At 42.7% G+C, this 27,417-nt stretch overlaps 2 protein-coding genes across 5 annotated transcripts; one reads left to right on the top strand and one right to left on the bottom strand.

Annotated features, from left to right (window-relative positions):
• The first annotated feature begins 885 nt into the window (after positions 1-885).
• Scgbeta (sarcoglycan beta) lies at positions 886-21,376 on the top strand. Of its 4 annotated transcripts, XM_077662706.1 has the most exons (7): positions 886-994; positions 4,031-4,231; positions 11,378-11,560; positions 14,927-15,151; positions 18,660-18,794; positions 19,398-20,004; positions 20,148-21,376. In XM_077662706.1, the coding sequence occupies exons 1-6, from the start codon at positions 962-964 to the stop codon at positions 19,605-19,607; spliced, it is 987 nt and encodes a 328-aa protein (XP_077518832.1). In that variant the 5' UTR covers positions 886-961; the 3' UTR covers positions 19,608-20,004; positions 20,148-21,376. The 4 variants fall into 4 exon arrangements, with proteins under 4 accessions (XP_077518832.1, XP_077518831.1, XP_077518833.1 ...); XM_077662705.1 differs by lacking the exon at positions 20,148-21,376 and having other exon boundaries at positions 18,660-18,812; positions 19,398-19,753; XM_077662707.1 differs by lacking the exons at positions 886-994; positions 20,148-21,376 and adding an exon at positions 1,429-1,449 and having other exon boundaries at positions 18,660-18,812; positions 19,398-19,753.
• LOC144128914 (uncharacterized) lies at positions 21,377-27,005 on the bottom strand. Its single transcript, XM_077662709.1, has 6 exons — positions 26,701-27,005; positions 25,487-25,583; positions 25,331-25,416; positions 25,144-25,245; positions 22,974-23,024; positions 21,377-22,903 (listed from the first exon to the last, which is right to left on the bottom strand). Exons 1-6 carry the CDS (start codon positions 26,791-26,793, stop codon positions 22,820-22,822), a joined length of 513 nt encoding a protein of 170 aa, XP_077518835.1. The 5' UTR covers positions 26,794-27,005; the 3' UTR covers positions 21,377-22,819.
• Between the last annotated feature and the right edge of the window lie 412 nt (positions 27,006-27,417).

Genomic DNA, 27,417 nt, shown 5'->3' with positions numbered 1-27,417 from the left:
ACACCATGTGACCACCAGTGGAACAATCATAGGGCACCGCCAAGTTTGAAAACCTAAGGACCCCAAAATTTTACAGTTGGCCCACCCCTCAAAATTCGGATTGACACCAAATTTTCGGAAGTGAGCCCACCTCAAAAATAGATCAAGGTGGGTTAGCGGGTCGGATTAGTTTAATCCCACAGATGAAGGTATTCGAACTTTCTGGAAGGGGAAGACTCATTATTAAGGACAATGGAACGGGTTCCAACCAGAGTTTTGGCGGGAGGATCGCAAGGTATACACGTTATACACTCATTGTAGACACCACAGCAGGCAACCTAAATGCATCTCATTTGGAAAATGAAAATTGGTTCTGAGGAAAGCAAATGGTGCAGTAATTGTCTCACATCCCGGGTGGACGCCTGAACCGTGCCGTAAGGGAAGGGATAAAGGAGGGAGCGAAAAAAGAAGGGAAGAAAGAGGTGCCGTATAATTTCGACCACCTGGCGCACTGAGATGTTACAGCACACGGATGCCTTTGCGTTTGAAATGAAAATTGGTTTTGGGGGAAAGGCAATGGCGCAGTATCTGTCTCACATATCGGCGGACACCTGAACCGTACCGTAAGAGAAGGGATAAAGGATGGAGTGAAAGAAGAAAGGAAGAAAGAGGCGCCGTAGTGGAAGGCTCCGGAATAACTTCTACCAGCTGGGGATATTTAACGTGCACTGACATCGCACAGCACACGGGCGCCTTAATGTTTCGCCTCCATCGAAACGCAGCCGCCGCGGTCGGGTTCGAAACCGGGAACTCCGGATCAGTAGCCGAGCGCTCTAACCACTGAGCCACCGCGGCGAGTACCTTTGAGTTTCACCCCCATGGAAACCAATATGACTATCATCATCAGTCCGCGATGATGATTTGGGGCGCTTTTAATTAACGAACTCAAGCCAAGCCAAGCCAAGTTTGTTTAGCATTCAGCATGGCAGCTGTAGCAGCAGTACCGGCAGTGGAGGTGAAGTATTTATTTTTCAACTTTAGCACTGGAGATCAAGATATTGTGTTACGATGCCTCCTCCATGTTCTGTTGAACTTGAATCTACCTTTACAGCTCCCTCTATTTTGATTTGGACCGCCTGTAGTTTAATGGGAGAAAGGAAAACGCAGCGTTACTGGCCGCCTTTGAAGGCTTTTCGTCGAAGTACAGCTTCTGCGCCGCTATTTGCGGCAATAGTTAATCTTAACGTCTTGCAAGTTATTAATAAGAGCGTGCCTTAGTCTTTGTGAAGATATTCATGTATAAATTCCCCCTGGTGCTCGACCATAAGTGACATCTCATTAGCTCAGAATGGTCTAGCTTGAGAAAACCCGGCCGCGCTTGTTCGACAGACCGTTGCCTAATAGGAGAGTCTGTGACTGCACCACTGTTCTTGGAAGGCGGAAAGTTTACAAACGGAAACAGCAGCAGTGGTAACTAGCTGTGACTTTCGTGCTCTTATCGTTTCAATGTCACATTGCACTCGTGCTTGGAATGCTTTAGTGGTTTAGAAATGTTAATCACACATTTTTTTTAGCGATTTAAAAACTTAAAGTATGCGAGTTGCTTATTCGCTCATTTTAAGGATTATTCTTAGCTTACTAAATCGCGTGCAAGTCAAAGAGAAAATGCTCACGACGCTTACACACGTTTCACAGTCGGCGACGTTAAAAATAGTACTGTGTGTCTTATGTTTGAAAACAGCTATGAATGTCATATATGTTTTTTGTTTCCGCGGACGATTGGCAGGAAAAGGGGTCAATTATGTGCTAAGTGAGGTGTGAACTTGGCACACGTATGCCATCGTGTATTTACTCTCTTTCGGCTGCTTTCGTGTTAGCTTAATTTGGCTTGCTTCATCTCCTGGTAGAGGGCGTTAACAGCCCGTCTACCTTAGAGTTACTGTATATGCTTCCAAAAGTAGCACCTTCGGTAGCATATACAGTACTCTAGTCTGCCTATTCTTTTCACCTCCGTTCACTTGTCGAGCAGAAGATTCCATTGTGGCAACGCACTATTCTCTCCATTTCTGCAATAAAAGCAAATGCCATTTGGTAACACTCAAGGAAGCACATATGGTACTTTCTAGGTGTACGAGCCCACAGTATAAAAAGACAAGTGGGGAGAATTATAGTTTATCTGTAAACTGAACTGCATTTTCTATGTGGCTTTGACAATGGAATTACTAACCTCACCTTTCCGACCTTTGTGGGCGTCTGCGTTGAGGAGCTGTGGCAAGGGGTGCTAGCACAGGTGCACTAGTCATGCGGTGTTCTCGTTAAATGGTAGCAGCAAGTTTGATAGGATGGTTAAAGTGGCTGAACTACTGGACTCTCTGTTATCCTGCCATTACAGCACAAAACTGTCAAATGTATGTCCCAGTTAAGCACACCTCATAAATAACGAAGGGATAGGGAATTAATGAACATTGTTAAACATGTTTCACTGTTATTCAACTGCATTCTTGTATATAGTACATTAGGATGCTGCTGTTTTATTCATGTTTTCCACAATTTTACTACACTTTTCATGAATTACCACTCAGGAGTGACCTGTCACTAACATAAATGAATGTGCTATCCAAACAAGACTGGGACATTTGAAATGTGAATAGCTGGAGCTGAAGGAATACAAACAAGGGTTGGTATCACTTTGGAAGAGCAGTCATTAAATGTGGTGGTGCATTGGAGTGGGAAAACAGGAGAAGAGGCATCAAGCAGGAAGGAATAGGGCAGTAGCACATTAAGAAGAGGAGCATTTGTTCTGCACTGGAATGGACTTCGCGCTCCGAGAGCTGTGTGCCACATGACCACGCTTGTTTTCCTCACCCTGTTTTTCAGGCTTGAAACTACTAGAATTGGCGATCGTGCAGGACAGCTTCACCATTTCCTCAACCTTTTCCAGCAGAGAGGCCTGACGAGTAATCTTCAGAATGAGATATTAAAGTTCCAAACCTTTTTCAGATGATGTGACACTCTGTGGGGTGCGCAAAAATTTGTCTGCTATATGGGTAAAAAACAATTGCATGCAAATACCGTAGGTGAGATCTACTTCCCCTGAGGCGCCAGCAGCACTTGTGAAGTAGCATATGTATGCTCGCAGCTTGCACCTGTTGCCAACACTTTCTGCATATGTGCAGAGCAGCAGTGTGAAAAAGGCAAAACAGATATCATCCTTCGTGCACTGTCAAACGAAAAAAAAAATGCGAGCAGTGAGGATACGGTTTTGATGTCACGTGACTTTCTCTGCAACCTGCTTTTAATAAGGAAGCTGTCTGGACTGCTCTTTACTTCTCTTGGTGCTGTAGAAGCACTCTCTTTCTACCACTGGAAGGCGTCTGCTTTCATGAGAGAACTATTGGGAGTGCTATTGAGTGCTTTTGTTTGCCCACTGGAATGTTCTATAACAAGTGATTAACCATGCAAGCTAGGGACAAGAGCTGGTATTAATGCTAGGGATGCATTCATCCTGAACCTTCTTGTTTTGCTCATTGCATTTCAGCTGTCTTGGTCATGTTTCATTTAGTGCTGATACTGCCTAAATGCAGTCGTAAAAAGTAAGTCGGCATAAAAAATCTTTCAGCACATAAGAATATTTTTTGTCGGAAACTGCTCTGTCATTGTTTTAGTGGGGGGGGTCCTCTAATTTGGTTTTAATAGTATTTTTTCTTTTACATCCTCTGTTCTCTTATATTTATATGACTAATTTTTGCTACATTCAACCTATGATGGGCCATTAAGTTGCGGCAAGGAAAGCTGTGACAGTGCACATATGGTCTTTTGTAACTGCAGTGACGCGCTGAAAGAAAAGCACCCGTTGCCTTTACATTTTTTCCTTGGTATATCTTCTCTGAATGCGGAGTTATTTTAGCCTTATGGAAGTTAACCTGAACTAGGGGACTGCAGTTGTGTGTCTTTGCACTATATTTCCTTGTTGCATCCTTGCCTAGGTGTTCAGCTATTGGGACGGGCACTAGTGTCATGGCTAATCGCATGTATCTTTCTTGTTTTCCAGGCGTCCCGAAGCACACTGTCAATGCGTGAGAAAGCAATGCTGAAGCAGGAGATAAACAAAAGACACAATGGAAACTTCTCTGCCGGGTATGTTCCTATCTTTGAAAACTCTCTGCACAAAACGGGTTTGCGGGGCCGGAAGGCGTTTCTCTTCTATGGTTTGGTGGTGGGCCTCTTCGTGGTTTCTCTTGCAAACCTTGCGGTAAGCACTCTCTCACTCTCCTCTGTATCTCTTTGCATGCCTTGCAATGATGTTCTCCTGCGTGATACCTTGCATTTGGAGTTCTGTGATTGGTCTTTGGTCTTCTGACAGCACGACACTCTGTAAATATGCACAAATTCTGCAGCTAATTTGTGGCCTGTGTTCACTTACGGCTAGAAATTTCTTTGTAGCTCACCCTGCCTGCTCTTTTAGCCCTGCCAACTCTTAATGGTGCTTCTTTTTCTATTCTTGCATTTTTGCTTTCCTTATGTTTGTCTGCGTGGTTGTGCATGTCCTGTAGCTTCTTCGCTTTTATTTTACGTGTTGTGAATGTGTTTTGGAGCTGTGTCTTAAACATCTGTAATGACACAAGGTGTTTAGCGACCTGGAGAAACCGGGAATTGTCGCGGGAATTTTATGTACCTGGAAAAATCAGAATTATCAGGGATGCGGTTAAAAAAGGGGCTAAATCACAGAAAAGGACTAATTGATATTAGCACAATGGTCGGTTGTGAATTTTGATGCTCCCGTGAATGCCCAGCATGCGGTCCATTCATATTGGAACAAAAACGTTTTGCATCTAACATGTATAATGTGTTGCATCCTGTCCATTTTGGCGGTCTTTTTCATGTCCACTGAGTAAGCACTGTATATACTGATTGGTTCTGTATAGGTTGTGACCCTCCTCAGTAAGTTCGAGCTGGTGCAGATCAATAAACGTAGCTATGTTCAAAAGTATTTTCTGTGGAATAAGCTGTAAGCAGTAATGTGCAGAATTCATACGCTGTCGGTGCTCTGATGCGAGACACGCTGTCCTAGAGGGGCATCAAAATTAACCTTTAAAGCTTTCTCTCGGGCTGTGTCGGTTACTTAGGCCATGTAGAAACAGAAATAGAGCTTAGTTGCTCTGTGGTGCAATCTTTGATGAAGAGGTCATAAGAAGCTGTTGCTTTTTGTGAAAATCACCTTGTGTTTATCCCGCGGCGTTGCGGCTGTCGAAAGGGGTGTGAATATGCGAACAAAGGGTGCTTTCAATGGAACGGTGAGGAAAAGCGGTGCTTTCACTGTTGATGAACCAACCAACCTGTGTCAGCCGTCTTCTTCAAGGGTTTATTATTGTTATTTACGAAATACTGCAGGCCAAAGCTCAAGCAGGAGGGGCATACATGAAACATAAAAAGGAACAGTTTAACAGTAAGCATATATAAAATAAAAGCATAAAAAATCATTGCACAGGAAGTGGAATATCCTTGGAGTAGAAATTATACAGTAGAAAAGGCACTGGAGTACTATGTAACATTGAAGAAAAAGCGCGAAGTACAGAAGTGCACTGAAGTGCAGAAGTACAGAAGTGGCTTTTTCTGAAAGCCTGAAAGTCTTTTGGCAGTACAATGAGCTATGAAGCTCCTAGAAGCACGTGGAATGCCATTTAGACAATTTCGGCTGCCGTGGTGGCCGAGAGGTTATGGCGCTCGGCTGCTGGCCCGAAAGACGCAGGTTCGATCCCGGCCACGGTGGTCGAATTTCGATGGAGGCGATATTCTAGAGGCCCGTGCACTGTGCGATGTCAGTGCACGTTGAAGAACCTCAGGTGGTCGAAATTTCCGGAGCCCTTCACTACGGCGCCCCTCATAGCCTGAGTCGCTTTGGGACGTTAAACCCTCATAAACCAAACCATTTAGACAATTTCCTAGAAGTTTCTCTAAACTGGTGCTGTCTGCTTTTCTGATGAAAGCACGCACAGCGCCATCGCATGTGAGCACCATCCTTGTGAACATTAAAGCAGCACGAAAACTTGTGAGTATAAATGTAGCAAATTTCCAAATCTAAGAGCTCATATAAGTCAGGTACTTTTGGTGGGCTGAGATGAAAACACTGCTGCCGAGATTGCTGCGCTGATTCTTAGTTGAAATACAGCGCCACTTATGGGCCCCATTACAGCTGTGGTTTGCACAGTGAATCCAATACGCAAGGCCATGTCCCATCAAGAATGCTATGTTTAGGGTGCCATTCCACAGTTGGAGCCATGCCTTTAGGTGTCACAAGGGAGTGTGGAAGGGTTTTTCTCGCTAAAGGTCTCACTCGCGTTGTAGCCCAAGCTGCTGCTTTTCATAAATTTTATGCGTCATCTTGTGTTTCTTAACAGTGTGCCGCATTATGTTTCTCAATAGCTGGCCTCACTTGACCAGTAAGGGGATATCTAATCCATCAGCCACTAGCAGGAAATATGCCTTTTTTTTCTCTGTCTGAATTGTGACAAGAAGAACATCTCCACTTCCAGAAAATCGTGGGCAGCTTACATTGTGTCATGACAGCATTCAGCCCAGCTGTGATAACTTTAAGCCCTGAGCACAGTTAAGCTTTGTATGAACTGTACCCATTCTACATGATTTCCTCTCCATCATTATGTGATGGTATTAGGATATGATATATGATAAGAAGGACTAGTAAAATATTTGTGTGCGATGCATGTTTCTTTTCTTTGCTGCATTTTGTGGAAACGAGTTTGTTTTGTAATTTTAGCTATCTGCTTTGATATTTGAACTACTCGAGAGCATTCAATTACATATATTTGTAGCCCATTTTTATTACTATTTTCTGCTTCAAAATGAAAAATTTGACATTTACGCACACTTAGTGGAAACATCAGATGCGCGGAAGAATAAAAAAGGGTAGCCGCCCGTATTAAAGAGCTGGAAGAGAAGAAGCAACGATCACTTCATAAGTCACAGTTTAAAGCTGGACTTCCTTCAAGAAGGAACCAGTATTTCTCTCAAACAGGAAGAGCTAATCTGTTTTCATTGCAGAGTTTGCAGTTTGAGTAGATCGATTTTTTTTTCACTGATGACATAATGTATACTGGCCATTATCATTGAGCACCATTTCCCACCCTCTTCAATGTCCAGGGAACTTTCAGATAAGTAGTTGGAGAAAACATGGAAAAAGAAGGGAATTTGAAAAGAGTAGCTTGCTACATCAGCTGCTGACACTAGAGGAGCGGGGCTAACCTTTAATGATTATTTCTTTCAGACATTTCTTTGTGAAAGATGTCACTTCATTTGTGTGGAGCACAGAACCGAACACCTTTCAGAACATGGGGAAAATGCATAGGAGTCATTAATTTAACGCACTTTATGAACGGTGCTTGGATTTCAGGTGCATCTATGCTTGCTATGCATTTGCCAATTCATATAGCGTGTCTTTCAGAAGTATGTTGTTTCCTTTTGCGTGCAAAGAAGCATTCACGAGGTGTGGAACCCTATGAAGGGCTGCACAGTAAGAAGTTTGAACAGAAGGCATGGTGGATTTCCTTTTAAAGATCGGGAGGCTCTGCAGTCACAACCCGCACTGTTTCCTTGTCTAATGCTGTCATGGTCTTTATTCAACAAATTGAAATCAGTGTCAACTTTTTGCCATTTCATGTGGAACAAAACTTGCTTAGTTCCTATTTTGGAACTGTAGCTGACTACAGTCTCAGATATCGTGCTCCTTGAGCTGGCTGTTCATTGTTTGTTCAGGTATGGGGCTTTTTAGGAAAGTGCGTTGCCAGTGAGAGCTGTTCAGACCTGCTAAATTGGGTTCTTGAATTGCGTCGAAATTACTTTGTGTACTGGTTTTTATGTCAGGTGCATGAAACTGCTGTATGAAGTTCAGCTTTTATAGGACATTGTTGTGAAGATAGCAAGATGAGAATGAACAGCCAGCACATGTACATTTCTTGTCAGCGTCTTGATAATGGTCTCATTTGAATGATGTCAACGCTTGAATAGGCAACCATAAGTGCATCAGGATAGGCACACCATGCATAGATGCACCCTTCAAGTATGTCGTCATATTCAACATATAGCGATATCTTTTTTTTTTTCTGTTGTTTAGCAGTGCTGGCAAATGTGCAAAAGCCAAGTGGCATTCTGAAATTGTGTATAACGTGTCATTTTTTGAAGGGAGGAAAGGCTGGATCAAGAAAAAGGATGCATGCACATGAGCAGAAGGGGTAATGTCAAGGTTAGGTTTACTCTCACAGTCAGGGTTAATTGTCAACGTAGCATCCAGCGGAGTTCTAACTTTACAACCGAAGAGAAGCTCGAAGGGAGTGAGCCGTGTCGTCTTCTGCTGGGCCGTACTGTAAATGAATGTTGCATATGGGATAATTTGGTTCCTTGTTTTATGCTCCACATCAATAAACATGGAAAGCATGTCATCCAAGGTTCTGTTGAGCTGTTTCACCAAGCCACTCATCTGTGGGTGGTATGCTGTCATGTGTGTATCGTTCATGTGCTTCACATTTAGCACAGGCTGAGTTAAGTGGGCTGTGGAAGCAGCCCCACGGTCAGTTACGATAACCACAGGTGCACCATGATGCACAACAATGTTGTGCGCAAAAAACTTTGGCTACTTTGGCAGCAGTTCCACTTGCAAGCGATGTGTTCTCAGCATAGCAGGTTATGCAGCTTGTCACAACAAGAGTCAAATGTTTTCCAGTGGATGACTTCGGGGACCAAGCACTATTCTAACTCGTTGAAAACAGGTTTTTGGTGGCACGATGCGTTGAAGAAATCCGGCCGCTTTCAAAGGCGGATACTTCGGATATTGACAGTTGTGGCACGTTTTAACATAGATCCACACGGACAGAATTAATATGAGCTAATAGTAACTCTGTCAGATCCTTGCGAGCATACGACTGACTTCCAAGTGGCCGGCGGACTGTACCTTGTGACAGGCACTCGAGATATCTGGTCTTAACTGAGATAGTGCAATGAGTAGAAACGTCTCTTTGTTGCTGTCAAAGTTGCACTCATTGTGAATGCCACTTCGCGTGGTGAAGGATTGCAGCCCATGGAGAAAGACACGTGGAATATGAGCATTGCAGCCTTCCAGGCACTTAAAGAGTGGCTCAAATCCTGTGTCCATCCCTTGAAGCTGCACCATGTGGTATGTGCTAATGGCACAAATAAAAGGAAAATCTTCGGCAACTTCTTGTGGAGCCATGTCCACTGGGGCGCGTGTTATACAATCCGGATATTGGTGCTTCTGCCGCGACTTGTAGACGACTGTTACAGTGTTGCTGTTTATAGATAATCCTTGTTATGACCTGCCTGCCTGCATGCACTTGTCCTGCAGGCTATATGTTTGCAGCTCTCACCTCTTAGTGGCTATTAAGAAAACAGTGCAGCTGAACCAGTCGACTGTGCCACTTAAAGCAAACCACAAAAGTACCTAAAACTACGTGCACAGCGGCATGCAGTGACTGCAGGAGCAAGCCCCGTAGTAATACAAGCAGCCTGTATTTTCTCTCAGAGCAAAATTTGGAGAAAGATAATGCTATTAAAATAATTCTTTGTGCTCACTTTGACAAGGCTTTGACCGGTCACTGACATTAATCACCCGTCGTATCCCACTTGAGTAGGCTGGGTCAAAATGCACAGCTGCTCAGATCACCAGAAAGCTGTGGTTTTCAAAAGTTACATGCTTTTTGAAGAGCAATTCTGCTGAAGCCGAATAGTGACAAAACTTGTTCTACTGATTCCACAGATTAGTATGATGCTGAAAATTGTTTTCTGTTTGAGGATGCACAATGCTGTAATCTGCATTTCATTGCATGGACAGCCTTTATGTCAGATGTGGGAAGAGAGCTTATGGGAGGTTTTTGGATGCATTGTTTCACATATATTGTGAACAAGCTCCACACGTGTACATTACTGTTAAGAAAAAAATTTGTATGCTTTGCATGAAAAGCTAGATCTTTATCTGCATGTTCGTGTTCTTAATTTTGTATTTGTCACAATCAAAGAATGGTATCTGCTAGCACATAGCAAAGGGCAGTGATGTTTGATGTTTTGAGCCAAAATCATTAGAACTGCGGACAGTTGGGCAGGTGTGTTTGCGGAGTCTACACGAGGGATCATGGGAAAATTGTCTGTTATTACAGCTACTTCCGGTTCCTACCTTACCCTCTGCTCACTTGTTTCATCGCAATTGCTGTGTTTAGGTCTTTTATTCTACTAATTTATGTGTGCTGCAACACCGCTATTACTATACTGCATCATCGAGAGACCTATGCGACGTCAGTTCTGCTCTGCTTTGTGACGTGTTATCTCATGAAATGCGAACTGCAGTGGAACTGAAATAAAAATGGGACAAGGGTTTCTATCAGCACACCTCGCAATGTTTTGAGACGTATGGTATGCACAGTGGCATGTATGGGCCGTTTCCCAGCCCACTGGCAGCTTTTACACGGTGTGAGGCAATAAGAGCTATCATGTTCCGAGTTGTACAGGTTTCATCACTTCATGGTTTGGCAAGAAAATGAATATATAATGACTCGTGCATTATGCTCATTCAAACATGCATAAACTGGCTGCAGTACACAGGTGCAGTACATAGCCTACGCCAGCATATTAACCATGACAGTGCACACTTACCTTTTGGGATTGTCTATTTCTTTGCTCTCTTTATGCACGTATACAGCATGTGCTGATCTTGCAGTGATGGAGTGTAGTCTGTGATGTTGCAGCACAAATAAATTAGCAAATAAATAAATGATGCCAGCATATATGGCAGCTGCAATGAAACAGTCAAGTGGTGAAAAAAGGAAGAAAATTGGAACTGGAAGTATGTAGCTGACAATTTTCACGATTTTTTGCTTTTTCTTCGGAAACCCACCTCACCCATTTCTAGATTGATGGCTCGCTCGCATGTTTCCTCTTTCCGATTTGGTTCCCAGAAAATTTTTTTTATACAACAGTGGAGCTATAGTTCTTCAGTTGCAGTGCATTAGCGCACAGCTTTTACTGCTGTGTACAGGAGATAAAAAAAATGCACGCCCATACGTTCTATGTCAGCTTGAAGAAATATGGCAACTGCATTCAAGGAAAGGAACTGTGTTTATGAATGGAAACAATAATGGTCATGTGCACAGGTTAAGAAAACAGTGGCGGTATTATGATTCCAGGCAATGATACTGCAGCTTAACCTGCTAGCCACATTGAACATGAAACATGGGGCAATTTAATTTTTTGCTAATGTTGCCCATACATTATTTTCTGTTCTATCCTGCTCTTCTATGCTATGTATTATGATAATGTGTGATTATTTTTTGAGGTCGAGGTGAGACATTTTCTGCATTAAGATTGTTGTTGCTTTTAGGTGACGGTGATGCTACTGGGTGTACTTAGAATCGGGTACGGCATGGAAAGCCTTGAATTCCTACCCAGCGGCCAGCTGTTGAGATTCTTGAACAATGCTGATCTTGGCACTGTTGTCCCCCACAAAGGTGTCATTGGGGGATTTAAGGACACTGATCTTCACATCATAGGAGAATCACAACCGGCAAGTACCCATTATTCCTGTAGTCTGCTGGTGACAGCTTGTTGACTATGTCAAACTCGTTTGGTGTCATCTCTTGACTTGATGCAGAACCGAGGCATCAACTTTCTGCTTGTCACAAGCACTGAGCTGGGTCTAGAGCCTTAACTCTTTCCCTGCCTTGGAAAAAATGCCAATTTTTGTGGGTTTTGTTAAGTTTGTTTGGTCCAAGAATTATAAGGTTTAAAATTTAATGCAATACCTCAAAATGAGGCTAATAAAATACACTTTTCAATAATATAGATTTCGTTGAACTGTTTCAAATTTAACAGCAAAAGTATATTTGTAGAATCGACGTTTTTAAATAAAATTTGAACAAGATTGTAAAGATATGCTTGTATCCAATAATAAAATAATTTTAAAGAAACACTGGAGTATAAAAAATGCCTGCCTATCCAACAGCAAATACTTCTGAAAAAAAAAAAAAATCAATGCTTGTACACAAGATTTGCCATGTTTTGGGGTGTGGGAGGCAGCCATTCTCGCTGTCAACTTCAGCGGTCTGCTGTTTTCACAGGCAGTTAAAAAATTGCCACTCCGTGGGAAAAAACAAAATAGAGAAAACTAAACTGTAGTTTTCTGCTTCAAGTTAGATGGCATAGCATGCCCAAGATAGGCACGGAAGCTTTTGAAATCAATTATTGCATCTAATGGTGGTCATTGCGCATGATAGAGAAAGAGTCAAATGCCTTAAGTCTGTGGTGTCTGTGTACTATGCTGAAGCTGTGGAGTTTAGCACAATGCTGTGGCATAATTGGGTGCTACTTTTGCTGCTGTCATGCAGTGTAGCTAACTAACCTTTGAGTCTGCATGTAAGGCAGGCCTTTGTCAGCTGACATGTAAAATGATATACAGCATGCACTTTGCAAGTTTCAGAGCAAGAAGCCTTGCACATTTTGGTTGGCAACTGACACAACTGACAAAAGCAACTGACACAGTATGGCTGTTTTGTCAGGTTTTACACATGAAGAAGCTTTGCCAGTGCTAACTTGTTGCTAGCTCGGTTTGAATGGTGGATTCTAAAAGACATCTTCACTGAAGTGTCTGAGGAGAGTGCTGGCAACAACGGCTCGATGTTAAACAAAACCCGCATTTTTTTTTTCGCCTTTCAGCGACCAGTGATATGTATCTGTAGTAACTTGTTTGCATTGGTCACTCCTATGTTATCAGAAGTATTCGCTAATCTGATGGGCTTCTGAGAAGTTTTGGCTCCAGAACTCTCAGTTGTGTAACCCTTTAACTGCAAAGGGTGAGTGTCACTCGTCCACAAGGATTTTCCAGAATTTGGCGCGAACGAGTGGGACTCATCCGCTCACTCCGAACTGTGCCCAACATGTCAGAACTGTTCGGTGCCCATCCTTTCACTCTGCCGGTCCGGGTGGTACTCACTGCAATTGCAAGGAGCCGAGCAGCACCACTCCCTTGAATTGTAGCAGACTTTGGCACTTCTCTGGCTCTTAGTAGCTCCAATCATGGCGTCCTTCTTTGGTGGTGAAGCAAGTCACAATCACGGCTTGCAGGCTTGTGATGATTCCAACCTTGACGATAGCACCGGCGGTAACTTCTCACTGATGGCCACTGACAGCTTCAGTGAGACAGAGGACGGTAAAGAAATTTACTCGACAATGAACTGTGCTGAATGCAAAAAGCTCTCCACCAGCATTTTTCACTTTTGTGTCATTTTGAAAGTTGTTTGTGATGAATGTTTGTGCCCATCAAAGCACATTTTGCCTATGTTCTAACTTAATGTCAGTAGTTTTTTCAGTGTAGTTGACCATTTTCAGAGAAAATACATAGATTTGTTAACCAAGCTATTTGCTTGCTTTGTTCTAACCTCACATTAGTAGTTTTGTCCAGAGGGTTGATTATTTTCAAAGGACCTGTATAAAAAATCTCATATCTGGGAGGAAAGCATGTAGAAAAATAAAATAGCAAATTCTGGCCACTTTTGTTGAATGTTTCTGGTGCTTGGTTAAGAGGTGGATTTGAAAGGAATTTGTACGTATGAATGATAGTTTGGAATACTTCTTTCCCAGAAGCACATCACCTTTGAATATGTCTCCGCCACTGGTGATGCATTTCACCACTGGACTGGTATTTCAGTCGTTGCGTGCTGTCATAGAAGAATCAGGGCAACTGTTGTACTTTGCCCAACTACCCTACAGCCCGAACCTCATGCTGTCAGACATCTGGTGACTCAAGGTGAAGGAACATCTAGATGGTTTGCACCTCGTTTTTGACAGAGAAGATAATGCGATGCACTGTTTGGTTTTGTGAACAGCCATACACTTTCTTCTGCGATGACATGCAAGGCTTATTGCACCAATGTCGGAAGCACATGCCGCTGTCAGGGCAAGACTGAAAAGCAGCATGCTTGTATGAAAGAGGGCATTCCAAACTTTTATTTGAATGCAATTCTTCATTTCCACCTACTCCTTCTTGCTTAAAAAAAAAAAAAATTGAACCCAGGGGTCAAAACCTATTGAACAGTAGATTTTAGCTGCCGTACTCAATTGTGTACGAACCAAACTTGCAGCTGAGCAGTCTGGGAGCAGTGATTTGCTAGTTTTCTATCAGTGATTTCTTTGTTTAGAGCAGTGATTTGATGGTTTTCCAGCAGTGATTTTTTTGTTTCAGATGAATTTAGCATCCTTTGTGTTGCAAATTGGACGGTTTTTTATCTCAGCTAGTGAGTGCAGCAAATAATATTAAGAGAATAGCACGTTGTCCAGTTTTCATGTACAGATTTTGCAACCTGTAAAAATATCTATTGTTTTTCTGAATATATAGCATCATGTGCATCTATGAAACAGATAATGATTCCGCAATTCCTTGGGTGTTTACCTGATGAATCCTCACATTTTAGTGTTAAAATTTAAAATTTAAATCATTGTGAAACTTTCCACAATGTGGAGGTGAAATGCTAGAGGCCCGGGTACTGTGCGATGTCAGTGCACCCCAGGTGGTCGAAATTTCCGGAGCCCTTCATTACGGCGTCCCTCATAGCCTGAGTCGCTTTGGGACGTTAAACCCCATAAATCATAAACCAAACTTTCAGAATATTTTGTTATGAGTTGCCTTTAAGAAACTAACTGTTAGTGTTTTTGTGTTGAAAGCTAATGAATTTTCTTTCTGGAGGCCTGGCTATACTATTTAGACGGGAAAATGTTTGATTTGAATCTATAAACAATGAGTGGTGCTGAAAAGGTTAAACAGCAGACACTTCCATTCTTTTGAAATGCGGCTGCTTAGTCTTCATGGGACTGACATTACTGGCTCAGTTTGTTATTGTAACTCTTACGAAGAGTCTTACAACTTCATGTTGTGCAGGTTGTCGTGAGGGCTGCAGGAGAGAAGCAGGCTGGCCGTCAAGCACCTGAAGCAGCTGGGCCCAGCCTGGAGGTTGGCCCTGACTGGACTGTAGTGAGCAACGTTAAGGAATTTCGAGTCCGCAGTCCAACTACTGGCCGAACCATATTTTCAACCGAGTATCAGGGCTTCCAACTGCCCAAAGGCATTCCAAATCTGAGTGTGAAGGAGGCACATGTCTCACGGGTAAGGCTGGCTAATTGCCTTGTTAATTGGGTGTGAAATATTTGAGTGTCAAATTGGTCTTGTTGGCCTAAAAAAAAAAGATACCTAGAAAAATTTTGATGCCCAGCTAAGTCTACTTTATAAGATGTACCACCTCTTGGTTCATTGTTTGATTACAGTGTTAAAAGTTATATTGGGAACTATCACTCTTTGTTCGCATCTGCTGTGATGAGTACTAAATGCAGATTGCTGCAGTGAAACCATTTTTTAACCTCTACTTTATCAGTACTCACAAAGTGCAAGCTCATGAGCAGAGAAGCGTTACATTCATTCTTGAGCAACTCAGCTTAAAATGTAAGTCACTCGGTAAAAGCGAGTCTCATTGCCGCTTTGTCTGTGTATTTGTAACAGAATTTTTTTTTTTATTAAAAATGCAGAAGGACAGTACCTGCAAGAGAAATACAGGTGGCATTGTCTGCATTACATTTTTAGTTCTGCTTCTATTTTATTTGTTAAGCTCATTGATTAAAACATGACCCAAGATTTTTTTTAGGCATTTCACCATGAATTTGCACGTGTGTGTGCTTTTTCCACATTTTCTGGCAGGTTCTGTGATGTGGCATTTGCTTTTGCTTTGTGTTTAAATTGTCAGGTTTGAATTTCCTGCACATAAATACATAAATGTCATCATTTCATCTGGCACTTAAAGGGGCCCCGAAACACATTTTCAGTGCATTGTTTTGCCTGTTGGTTGCGTAGAATGAGTTATAGTGATGCTATTAACATCGGTCGTACCACGTATACTGCGGTGTTTAATACTTTAATTAGCTCGAAAAAGCAAATTCATGGCGCTAACGGTGTCACCATACAGTGGCGGTGTTTAGCAGCGGATATGACATCACTTAGTGGGATCTTGATGATTGGACAAAGAGTAAATATACTGCAAATTGTGTTAATAACTAGAGATAACGTTTTGTCAAGTTTTTGTGTTTTATATTGCATTAACAAAACCAACTTGTTTGCCTTAGTTAAATGCGCTGTAAAGCAAGTAAAACAAAAATGCACCACCAGAGGCTCTGGCTACTTTTTGCATCGAAGGACTTTGCGCGCCTCTGTAAACATCCTACGACCTAGCACTCAACACTTATGGCTACTCTCTATGTATATGAGAGTGGCTTTGCGGAATCGATCCGATCGAGCCATTGCACTCTATAAGCGTTCGTTTCGGTCACAAGGAAGGATGCTTTTGTTTCACATTTAGCAGACAGTGCGCATCGTCAGCTTGTGTAGGATCACCGGGTGGTGGCGCCAGATGGCGCCATGCTCCCGTCAACAGCGCGCGCTCCTTGCTCGCCGAGACCAACCAGCGCGCTAGGAGCGACGGGTGATGGTAGGCGGTAAGCAGTAGCTGTACGCGCTATGCTAAATGTGTCTGATATCTTGCGCAGGCCATCACACCATCGCACTATCTCGCGCTCGAGTTCGGATCCATAAGTAAGGCAACGCCACTGATCTGTTTTCCCTTCTGCGCCGTCGACGTGACGATGAAGCATCGCTGGGTCAGCTGGGCATTCACATGGTTGTTGTAACCATGCAAACGGTGCTGCCAGCCTTGGCATGAACGAGTTACAGAGAACAGGCAACCATGGAGTGCAAACTTCCGCCACGTGCTCGGATAGGCTGTTTTGATTGGTCGCATTAAGTGTCGTCATGAGGAGAGTGAAATGGGAATGGGAAGCTGCACGAAAATCGAGTTCAGGGCAGTATTTTGTTTGCTTGTATTTTGAAATTTCTTCATTCAATAACTCCGTTCCTATGCATCGATTCTCGTAATTCTTTTTGAGTCAGCATCTGTGTGACAAAGAATCCATTTGAAGTGCAACCGGCATCCGTTCAAGCAGTGTTTCGCAGCTGCTTTAAGATGTTTTTCCTTGCCTTCATTCTGCTGACAGTACTTTTTCCTCTGAACAGCCGCGGTGGCTGAGTGGTTATGGCACTCGGCTGCCGGCCCGAAAGACGCAGGTTCAATCCCGGCCGTGGCGGTCGAATTTCGATGGAGGTGAAATTCTAGAGGCCTGTGTACTGTGCGATGTCAGCGCACGTTAAAGAACCCCAGGTGGTCGAAATTTCCGGAGCCCTTCACTACGGCGTCCCTCATAACCTGAGTTGCTTTGGGACGTTAAACCTCTATAAACTAAACTAAACTAAACTAGTACTTTTCCTCTGCTGTTGCCACAAGAACTTTCTTCACATGCACCTCTATACCAAGTTTGAATCTATTGATGCAGGGATCGGTGACATGGGTTGTCTGGTTAATTTTCTTTCACATGCTGAATGTTTAGTTCTTGAAATATTTCATTCCATGAATGTAGGAAATCTTGACTGTCATTTTGTTTTCTAGCCCTGTGCCGCTACTTACTTTAAAAATAATAGGTGTCTCAGCTTACATGCACTGAAATTTCAGGCAGAGGAATTTTCCCTGGTGGAATCGGAGCAAATGTCAGAATTATGGCACAAAGCACTTACCTTTTGTTTGTTATTCTTTATGCCTAGTTAACCAGCTAGGTGACAGTATTTTACATGATTGGTTCAGTGATTAGGGGCCTTTTTTTTTAAAGTGTGCATTTCACTTTTCTATTCATTTGGCTGTGACATCATCTGTAGTGACAACAGAAGAAGGGGAAGCGAACATAATTCACACGACACCATGCTCTAATTTCTTTTTTCTTTCCGTTTCTTTGATGCATGTCAATTGCATCATTGTGTTTACTCACTTAGCAGCATTGTAGATCACAGCCTTAATGGCACTGCAGTTTTTATTCTTTTGAAATGAAGCTATGCGATATTGACCTGGAAAACTTCCTTTATTACCACCATGCGTACTGGAATAGCAGCACGGGCATGGTTAGGCAAATAAATGGTGACATAGGTGGGGTTTTTACAAATGGCAGTGTGGCCATGTTTGTGTAATGGCCAGTGTGACATCATCCGCCACGGTGTGTGTCATTAGCAAGCCGTGACCAATCACTGGGGACCAGGTGAATAGAAAATTAATTTAGTTGTTACAAAATGTGTCCCAGCCGTCGATAGGGAAGTCGTAGAGCACAGATAGAACATTTTGTTAGGTTTCTCTGACTAGCCTTTAACGTGTTCCTTCTTTTCATCTAGAAAAGAAAGCTTGCAAAATAAAAGTGCCTATTCTGTGCAGCAGCATGCTTTGCGTGCCCTGAACATGCTGCTGTTTTAGAACCTTTTTTTTTTTTTGTAGAGATTTGCCCTGAGACAAGCAGTAGCACTTGCCTACTGGCATGCTGGAGTGATTCTGTTATTAACAGATGAGTTCCGAAAGGAAAACCTTAATTGTTTGTTAGTTCAGATTGCCTGATTGTTTAAGGAGACACAATAGAAGATACTGTCCATAAAGTAACACTTTCATTAAGCAGAAATACTTTCTGTAAGCCTGCATTATCCTCCTAACCTTTCCCTTTTCCGATCCTTGACAAGTTGTATGTATATGTGGCTTTTTCAGTTGACCAGTGCGAAGCGAGATCCACTGATCATTTCATCTCCTTACCAAATCCTGCTCAAGGGAAATGGAGGACTGGATATGGAAGGACATAACATCACTTGGTCAGCTGGGCACAACATCTTCCTCAGAAGCGTGGTAAGGTGCTTGCCAAAGGTGTGCCATGTTGAGTTGCCTTGTTATTTTCTGGTTTTCCTAACTATGCCTGCATGTGCTGTATTTCTTGCAGTCATGATGTCATTGGTGCACAAATATTTTTCACTGTGAAAGCACTCGCAGCACTTTGAAAATTTTGCCAGTTGTTTTTGGCGGTCAACCATGGCAATGGTAGTGGTGTCATATGTACTGTTGTACTGGCTGTTGTAATTGTATGAACTGATCAGGAAAGCCGAATTCCAAAGTCATGAAAGCTTGACATAATGTGCATGCCTGATGTTCTTGTTTAGTGTACCTGAATTTTTCTCAGTGTTAGGTGAAAAATCAATAAAAAAATGTGACTGCTACATGATCAAATTCAGTCATGTGTAGTTCAGATCAGTATGTTCAAGTCTGACCAAGTGTCCCCAAACATTAGCACAGGAGCACTTCTGTGTTGTGGCTTGACTAAAACATGACTAAGATGACACAGGAACATGCAAACTACAGTAGACGAAGAGCACAGAATGCATCCCTGTCGTTGCTTTCTGCCTGTCCTATGCTGCTTTTCATGCCCCATTGAAAACTCTCCATTCCACTGCCCAGAATCAAAGCCTGACTCTGGATGGCAGCAATGGCATCCGAATCCTGGCTGCCGGTTTGCCACGCTCCGAGAACCCTTCAAGTGATGCCTCTTACTGGTACAAGCTGTGTGTGTGCATGCCTTCTGGTCGCATCTTCCGTGTGCCAGTTCGGGAGCAGGGCTTTGGCTGTGGAGACGTTCGGTTCCCGGAAAGTGTCAACCCCTGTACCTAAGTGCGCAGATCGATTCGTGTGGATTTAAACTCATCAGGGCCAGAGTCTAAAATAAACCACGGCAGTGCCATGCCGTGGTTTATTATATAAATATGCATGCTCACAATGCATATTTCTGACGGTGATAGGCCTCTTAGCTTGTTGTCGAGCATTTTTTTAGCTCTTGCTGGGCTTGACAGTATGTTACCGGTGATTTCATTGTTTAGTGCGTCTCAATTTAACATCTGGTGTAACCTAATTGATAGGAGCTTAGTTCTGCTGCATAGAGATTTTTATAATTTGCTGCAGACCTGCTATTCTTCACAAAGAAACTGTGTGGAGTGTGTTAGATTTTGCAGTGTAGTGTCTCTAGCAAAAGCAGTTGCCAGGTGGTAAATAGGGAATTATTTGTCATACAGCCCCCATAATAGCCAAACGGGCGAGTTGGTGGTACATATTGGTGGCAAACAGCGCAACGACGCGGACAGAGTGGAAGAGAAATACAGGACAGCGCTTGTCCTGTATTTTTCTTCCACTCTGTCCGCGTCGTTGCGCTGTTAGCCCCCATAGCCTTAATGTTATTGAAGTCTTGTTCTTGCTTCAGCACTAAACCAAACAATATCCCGATCATCCAGTACTCTGTAATCTTTGGCTACAAAACGCACTTTCAGGATTACACTGTAATGGGACGCAAAAGGTTTTAGTCAATTAAAGATGCCATTTGAATTAAGTGGTTTCCAGGATGCATTAAAAGAATAGCAAGCCAGCCAAATAACTGAAGTTTCTTTGAATTAATCAGAGGTACAAATTATCAGTTTGTGAGCCGCCGCGGTGGCTCAGTCGTTACGACGCTCAGCTGCTAACCTAAAAGACGCGGGTTCAATCCCGGCCGTGGCGGTTGCATTTCGATAAAGGTCAAATGCTAGAGGCTCATGTACTCTGCGATGTCAGTGCACGTTAAAGTACCCCAGATAGTTGAAATTTCCGGAGCCCTTCACTACTGCATCCCTCGTAGCCCGAGTCGCTTTGGGACGTTAAACCTCCGTAAATCATAAACCAAATTATCAGTTTGAATTGCTGCAAACGAGCTGCACATAGCAGCTGAAATGTTGTGCACGCTATAGCTGAAGTTGCTGGGAACAGACTTCACATAATCTGAATGAAGTGCCAAATTTAGATAGTTTTTTTCTAATACATTCTTTTGGTGATAATATATGTACAGCAAAATGAGCAGAAATACTTAGCAGTTTTAATCATTATAGTCACAGAAACATTTCCAACATATGTGTGGGTTTTCATTTACCACGTAGCTGGCAGTTATCCTTGTGAAAGTTGTCAATTCCATGCATGTGACATTAGTTGAGTGTGCTGGTACAGGCATAGCTGTTACACCCAAAGTGGTGCAGATGGAATAGTTTTAGCTTTGAAAGCTTGACTTTCGCTGTCCCACCACCAGCAACACAGTAACGCAAACAGGTTCTTGTGCTCATTTGCTTTCTGTCATGGTTGTGCTTTTCCTGATTGAAACTCATTTAGGAAGGCAGTTTTAAGCAACTTAGAAAATCATGATGTTATGCGCTCATTGCATGAGCACTCTACTGTTAAAGTGGCACATATCAACAAGGCAACTGCAACAGAGTTAGGGGATTGGAACTGCCAACTTGTGCAGCTCCCGTGCATGAAATGGGCCATTCATGTTTTTCAGCAAACTGACATTAGTCTTTTTTCACTGATTTGACTGACTGTGTCTGTTGTATGTATAGAAATAAATGTGCATTGGGCCACTTACATGTTTTGTGCAGAGTGAAGAATGCTTCCTTTATTATGCTCATCACAAATACCCACTTCCACGAATGTATTGCTGCAAAGACCAGGTCTTGTAACAAAACATACTTTCTTAAAATCTGGTTGGTTGTTTTTACAAAACTTCCATTTTGTATAACAAAACACTTGCTGGTAATCACATTCACACTGTTGTTTATTAATGACAGTGGGTATGTTGTCTGAAACAGATTGCTGAAATCTTTTTTTTTGGTGATTAGTTCTGACAAGTGGTTCATGTTACTCTTGTACTTAAGCACAATTCTTGGCACTTGTTCAAGCACACAGCAAAAGGAAAATGCTATGACACTCTGAATCCATTCGCATTCTCTCCAACATCTTTCACAACAAAAGTGTATATTTCATCTCACTCCATGCAATGTGGGGGGGCCTGTGCAAAATACTATTGTGTACACATGGTAAGGTGTTTATGGGAGCAAAAGGGATGTTACACGTTGGCAGTGTTGTAGCATAATGCAATCACAAGCACAACAGGTTGGTAAAAATAACCTTCTGGTGCAACTCCACACATGTATATACACTACAACACGCTTGTGGTACAATATTCTCAATGTCATGACTACAGATGTGAGATTCAAGTGGGAAATGCGATAGATTCGCTGCCTTTGCTCTTGAGGAGCTTACTGCTGCTGCTCGTAAACACTACTGCAGTCAAAGCAATGTGGAGGCAGTGAACATTCTTGGTTCTTGCAATGAGAAGGCAGTGAAGTGTTGTATTCTTTCAAACACTTTTCAAAAACTTGATATAGAAAAGCCTTGTTTTACTGTAGAAGCACTTATGCTTCTTTAGCATAAGCCAAAACAAGGGACTTCTGAGTGCCACATTGGCAGACAAAAACAAGGCTTAGCACAGTTGTCAAGATCAAGGCCTGAATGCATCCTCAAAAGCTGCAGAGATGAATAAAAAAAACGAGTATACATTCAACACACAACAGGTGTGAGATTTCATTCTCCCAACAAACCATGGACGGAATGGCTTTGGAGTGCAACATATTGTACATGTTGCATTTCCTGTATTGAAGCAGCAGTAAGAAAAAGAAATCTGATTGCCATGCTCATCACTGTCACCACTTGGAGGATTGTTCTGCAAAATACAGGCTAGCTGCTGAGGTTGATATCAAGAAATGACAATGGTTAGGAGGAACGAAGCCGGAATGTGTATTCAGATGAAAAAAATCAAACGTGATCTGATGGGCATCACCTAAAAACTTGCAGAAAATCTTTAACGTTAGAGGACTCTCTTAAAAAGGTATCTTTCCTGATAAAATTTAGTGTGGTTCCTGAGTGCATTCTTTGCATGGTCCAAAAAGCTTTGGAAGTGAAATTTGCAAACACCTGCAGTAAGTGTGACTGCTCAGCTTTGCCTCCAGATGGAGATACCAAATGTGACGTCATGGGTATAAGATCTGAAACTTGGGCTCCTGAAGGTCACGGACAACTTGGTAGTGTGAGACTACGCACATAAAGCAGTAGACCTGTCGAAAGACATAATGAACAAACAGTTAGAAATTGTACTATGACATAGGCAGTCAAAAGACCACTCACATGTACGCCGTCAATGCACCACAGGATGATTGCTGCCAGCACAGAGTAGAGCTGTAAGGACAAGAAAATGTGATTTGTCAGACTATAGAGCATTGAAACCCTAAGAACCTTCATAAATTTATTTTGTCAATTTCTTTTTAGTACAGTTCTGAATACTGTGAGGTACTTAGACACACAGAAATAACACTGAACAATGTATACAATATTAATGCTGTATTTACTGACATAATGAGCGTGCTTTTTTTCCCAGAAAATCTTTAAAAATTTGGGGGGTAAATTTATTGCGTGCGTTAAAGTATTGTAAAAAAATTTGAAGCGGTAAAAATGGAGCGAAAAGTAAGCTGAAGGAATAAATACTTCATCTGGTATGGCTTGCCATCTAAATAAAATGAAATGCAACTTTTAGCACAGTTTTTATGTTTGAGAACAGTCAACTTTTATCTTACGCGCTCGAGTTTAAGTTGCGTGGCGGCCCATAATGCTGTCCAAAGAGAGCACAACAGAGCTCACTCTAGCACAACTCTCTGTATTCAGCGTGAAGCCCAGCTGCAGCAAGTTGCTGCAATCTTTAATATGGCAGATCGTGATCGGAACATTCTTACTAGCTGTTTGTTTGTCCCATGGGGTGAGCTATAGTAGCTTGCACATTCGACAGATAGCGCTTTGTAGTAGAGCGCAGTTTTTTTCATTCATATAAGGGCATCTGCTAGCATTCACTATCATCAGCACCAGACTGTGCACCTTAAGAAAGGGGTGCATTTATTATGTGAGAGAAAAAAATAATGGCTGGCAGTTTAGCTTTGCTAAGCACGAAATATTGAGCAAAGAAATACTGAGCAAAAACACGGTTATTCAGGTAGCCAGGTGCCTCAGAGTGCAACTGAGCAGTCCACTAACCCAAGGAGGCAATGATGCACCTTTCATTTCCTCAAAATCGTTGCAATCTAAACTTTCCACTGGTTTTGAGAAAAGGAAAGGCATATAACTAGATGAACACTGCCTAATCACAGGGCAATTGAGGTGTCTACTGACCCAGTGAGCCAGTTACACTTGCTTCTCAGAGGCTTCACACACATACAGACACACACTGCTGGAACCCGGGGAGTGCGGCTGAAAGTGCTTTTGCACTGAACGAAAGTACTTTTTCACAGCCAGAGTAGGGGGTGCATTCTTTGCATGAGAGTGCATTCATTATGCTTTAGTAAATACGGTAACTAACAACTTGTGTCCAGGTAGCTGAATTCAGTTTAGAATGTATGGTGTATAGGCTTAATGTTTCTAGGCATATGGGCTGTGAGGAATACTGCAGTGGAGGGCTGTGGAGTTCGACAGCCTGGGATTTTTTTCATGTGCACTAACATCTCACAGCACACAAACATTTTTGCATTTCGTCTCCACTGAAATGTGGCAACCATGGTTGGGATTAGGTGCCTTGACCTTGGGCTAACCAGCCACATGCCAGAGCTACTGAGTCAGTTCAGTGGGTAATAACCCTTACTGCAACACGGTTAATTTTTTTAACATAAAAATTATTCATTTCTTCCATGAAAACATATTTAAATTGTGCACATTATGTCTCAATGTTTGCACACTTTGTACGAGCTAGCTTGTAACAGTGGTGCTTGTTCTTTCAGGATATTCATTGATAGGAAACTAACATAACTTCTGCGAGAAGGTGACTTTCTAACTACAATTTTTTTCACTTGAAAACAAAATAAATGGTCGGTATTGTCAATGTCCGGCAAGAGCAGTCCTTCAGAGCTCTCCCCTGTCCTTTTACACTATCACTCCCCTCTGTACTTCTCCATCTTTTTCTGCCTTTTTGTATTTCTGTAATAATAAACCACTATTACTAGTATTTGGCTTTTGTCCCAGTGAACCAACTTAAATTCGGTGTTTGATGTTGGCAACCTGGCCCCGTCAGAAGTGACGGGTAAGCGTCGGCATGGTGCAATGCCAACATTTGAAATACTATACGAGTGACTATGAATCTGCTCAAAACCTTCTTTTGAGTTGCAAACTTTTGCTTGTTTTGAAACCCCATGTTTTGCTTGTGATGCCCTGCCAGTTACGTGTGTCCTGCCAATTAACTTCATGAATTGTTAATAATGCTTGCACCACATTTTTTCATAAGTAGTGGAAATCTGATTGACTATATGTCTGCACTTACATTTCTGTAGTAGCGGCCAATGTACCACAGCCCTATGGCAATCATAAGGAGGATTTCAATGACAACAAATATCATCCAAGGAAAAAAGAGGCAACGGTTGTCCTGCAAGAAAACATCTTTTCAGTCACCAGAAGACCATATGCTTGAAGGCAGAGGGCATGCACGAGAGACAAGTTTTAGAACTTACACGTCTGATGCCTATGACAAGCATTAATGCGAACAGAAGGAACACGGCTCCGAACCCCATCGTGCAACCAGCTGCTGCCTGTGTTCCTGCAATGTTATAGTTTCTTCTTTTAGCTATGCTTAGGATTTTCACATTCAGACCTAGGAAATGGCTTACCTTTGATGGAAAGTTCAAAGTATGGACTGAAGAAGTAATCAGTTCTTCCTCCACTGATGGCATATATGGCATAGAATATGAATAATACATGGAACACCTACAAATGAAAAAAAAAAGTGACAACAGGGCCAAGGTTGGCAGAGAAATGTGATACAGCTGACAGCACCAGAGCTGCATGCTTTTTCTTGAGCTTTGCATGTGCCATAATTTGAAGATAAAAGGAGAGAGAGAGAAAGCAGATTGTGCATAACGTGCCATAGAAATCTAAAGGTGCAGACTATAGGCACGAGCAGCTGAAAAGGCAATTTACTGCTCTTACCACCTAGGTTCAAATTCAAGAATTACAAAATTCTCAACCAAAACCGATGTAGGAACCGCCGAGAGGCGCTTTTCTCGGTGCCAAATGCCAGATGGTTACGCGCACTATGCACAAATACCGCGATTTCCGTTTTGTGACCGCATATCAGTTCACAGTTAAATTTTCGGAGGCGTCTTTTGAAGCAATCGACGAGGTAAGGCCAAAGTTCGTATGAAATACAGTACGATATGTTCTCCTTTAGGTCACGAGTGTAGGTACGCATGGTATTCGTCTGGCAAAGCCAACGGTGTATTCCAGCAGAATACAATACGACTGCTGCACAATACGATACGACAGCAGCCTTCGAACCCGATGCCGAGCGTAAGCAGGGTTCGAGGTTTCGTTCACAGTTAAGCTTTTTTTTTTTGTTTTGATGGTTATTCGAGGAAACGAAAGACTCGGAGCGGCACCACTAGGATGTTCTGATGCACGTGCACTATGTAGAACAGGTCACGCGCTAGAGCGCGCTTCACATAGCGGCGAGGCGAGCGAGGGATCAACAACCTGTGGATGCACTGCACGCCTCCTGATATACTTTTTTTTTCTTTACCACCGCATACTTAAACCGCGCGCACCGTGATTCAACGCGTTGTGACGTGACTGGACAGCAGGTGCATCAGCTTTCAAAGAAGCCGTCCATAATGTTACGCGATCAAATATAACTGGCGAGGTATTTTAGTAGCTTCACTGCCTCCAATTCGAGTACTAATTCCTTGCTTCCAGCCTAAACGCATGGCAACGCCCAAAGGACTCACCACAAATACCGAACCGTACTAAATGGTGAACTGCGCCCCGGTCAAGAAAAAAATCGCTCAATGAAGTTCCATGGATATCGCTTGCGATTAAGTTTACTTACGGCAGTGTACATAGCAGCGTAGAAACTCCCGAAACGAAGGTTGGTCCAGTGGTAGAGGAGAAAAGGCGTCCAGCAGCGACTTAAAAGAGGCATGATTACTCTCTTGACGTCGTAGACGATTATAACGCTTTCTTTTCACACGGGGCACTGATACTTGAACGGAACTTATGACCTAGTGGTCATTTTCTGCAATCAGAGTGTCGTTACATAACCAAAGGGATTCTCCGTGATCCTTTGTTGTCGGTCGACTTCAAACGTACGCCGTCGCTAGAGGCGTTGCCCATTCCGCATACCTGTTTTAGGTCACCTGCTATGCCGCAGCCAATCACCGGCGCTATTGGTACCGGTTTCCGCCGTGCAAAGCGACTCCAACGCTCCAACTACAAGTCGTGCTTTCTGATCTATTCGCTTGATTATACACTGCCGCGAGGCATCTGCTATACAGAAATGTCCAAAAGCATCAAACACATTACTTTGCAGTAAGGGCCACGAAACGTAACACCACAGCCAGCAAAAGAGCAGTCGTCTTTAAAAAGATGTCGCGAAGCACGCAACATCGCGGTTTTATTTGATCACAGATAACAATAAATGCAGTCTTTGTTGCCAGAAGTGTCCATATTAAAGGTTAGCAGAGCCCATTAGGCAAGAAGACCGAATCTGGCCACAACAAGGGAGTCTGAATCTCACTTAACGCACACACAAGCATGCTCACAAAAC

This window comes from Amblyomma americanum, chromosome 4 (genome assembly GCF_052857255.1).
Source record: "Amblyomma americanum isolate KBUSLIRL-KWMA chromosome 4, ASM5285725v1, whole genome shotgun sequence".
NCBI lineage: Eukaryota > Metazoa > Arthropoda > Arachnida > Ixodida > Ixodidae > Amblyomma > Amblyomma americanum.
The sequence above is the reverse complement of the archived record's forward strand: the minus strand, read 5'-3'. Positions and strand labels throughout refer to the sequence as shown.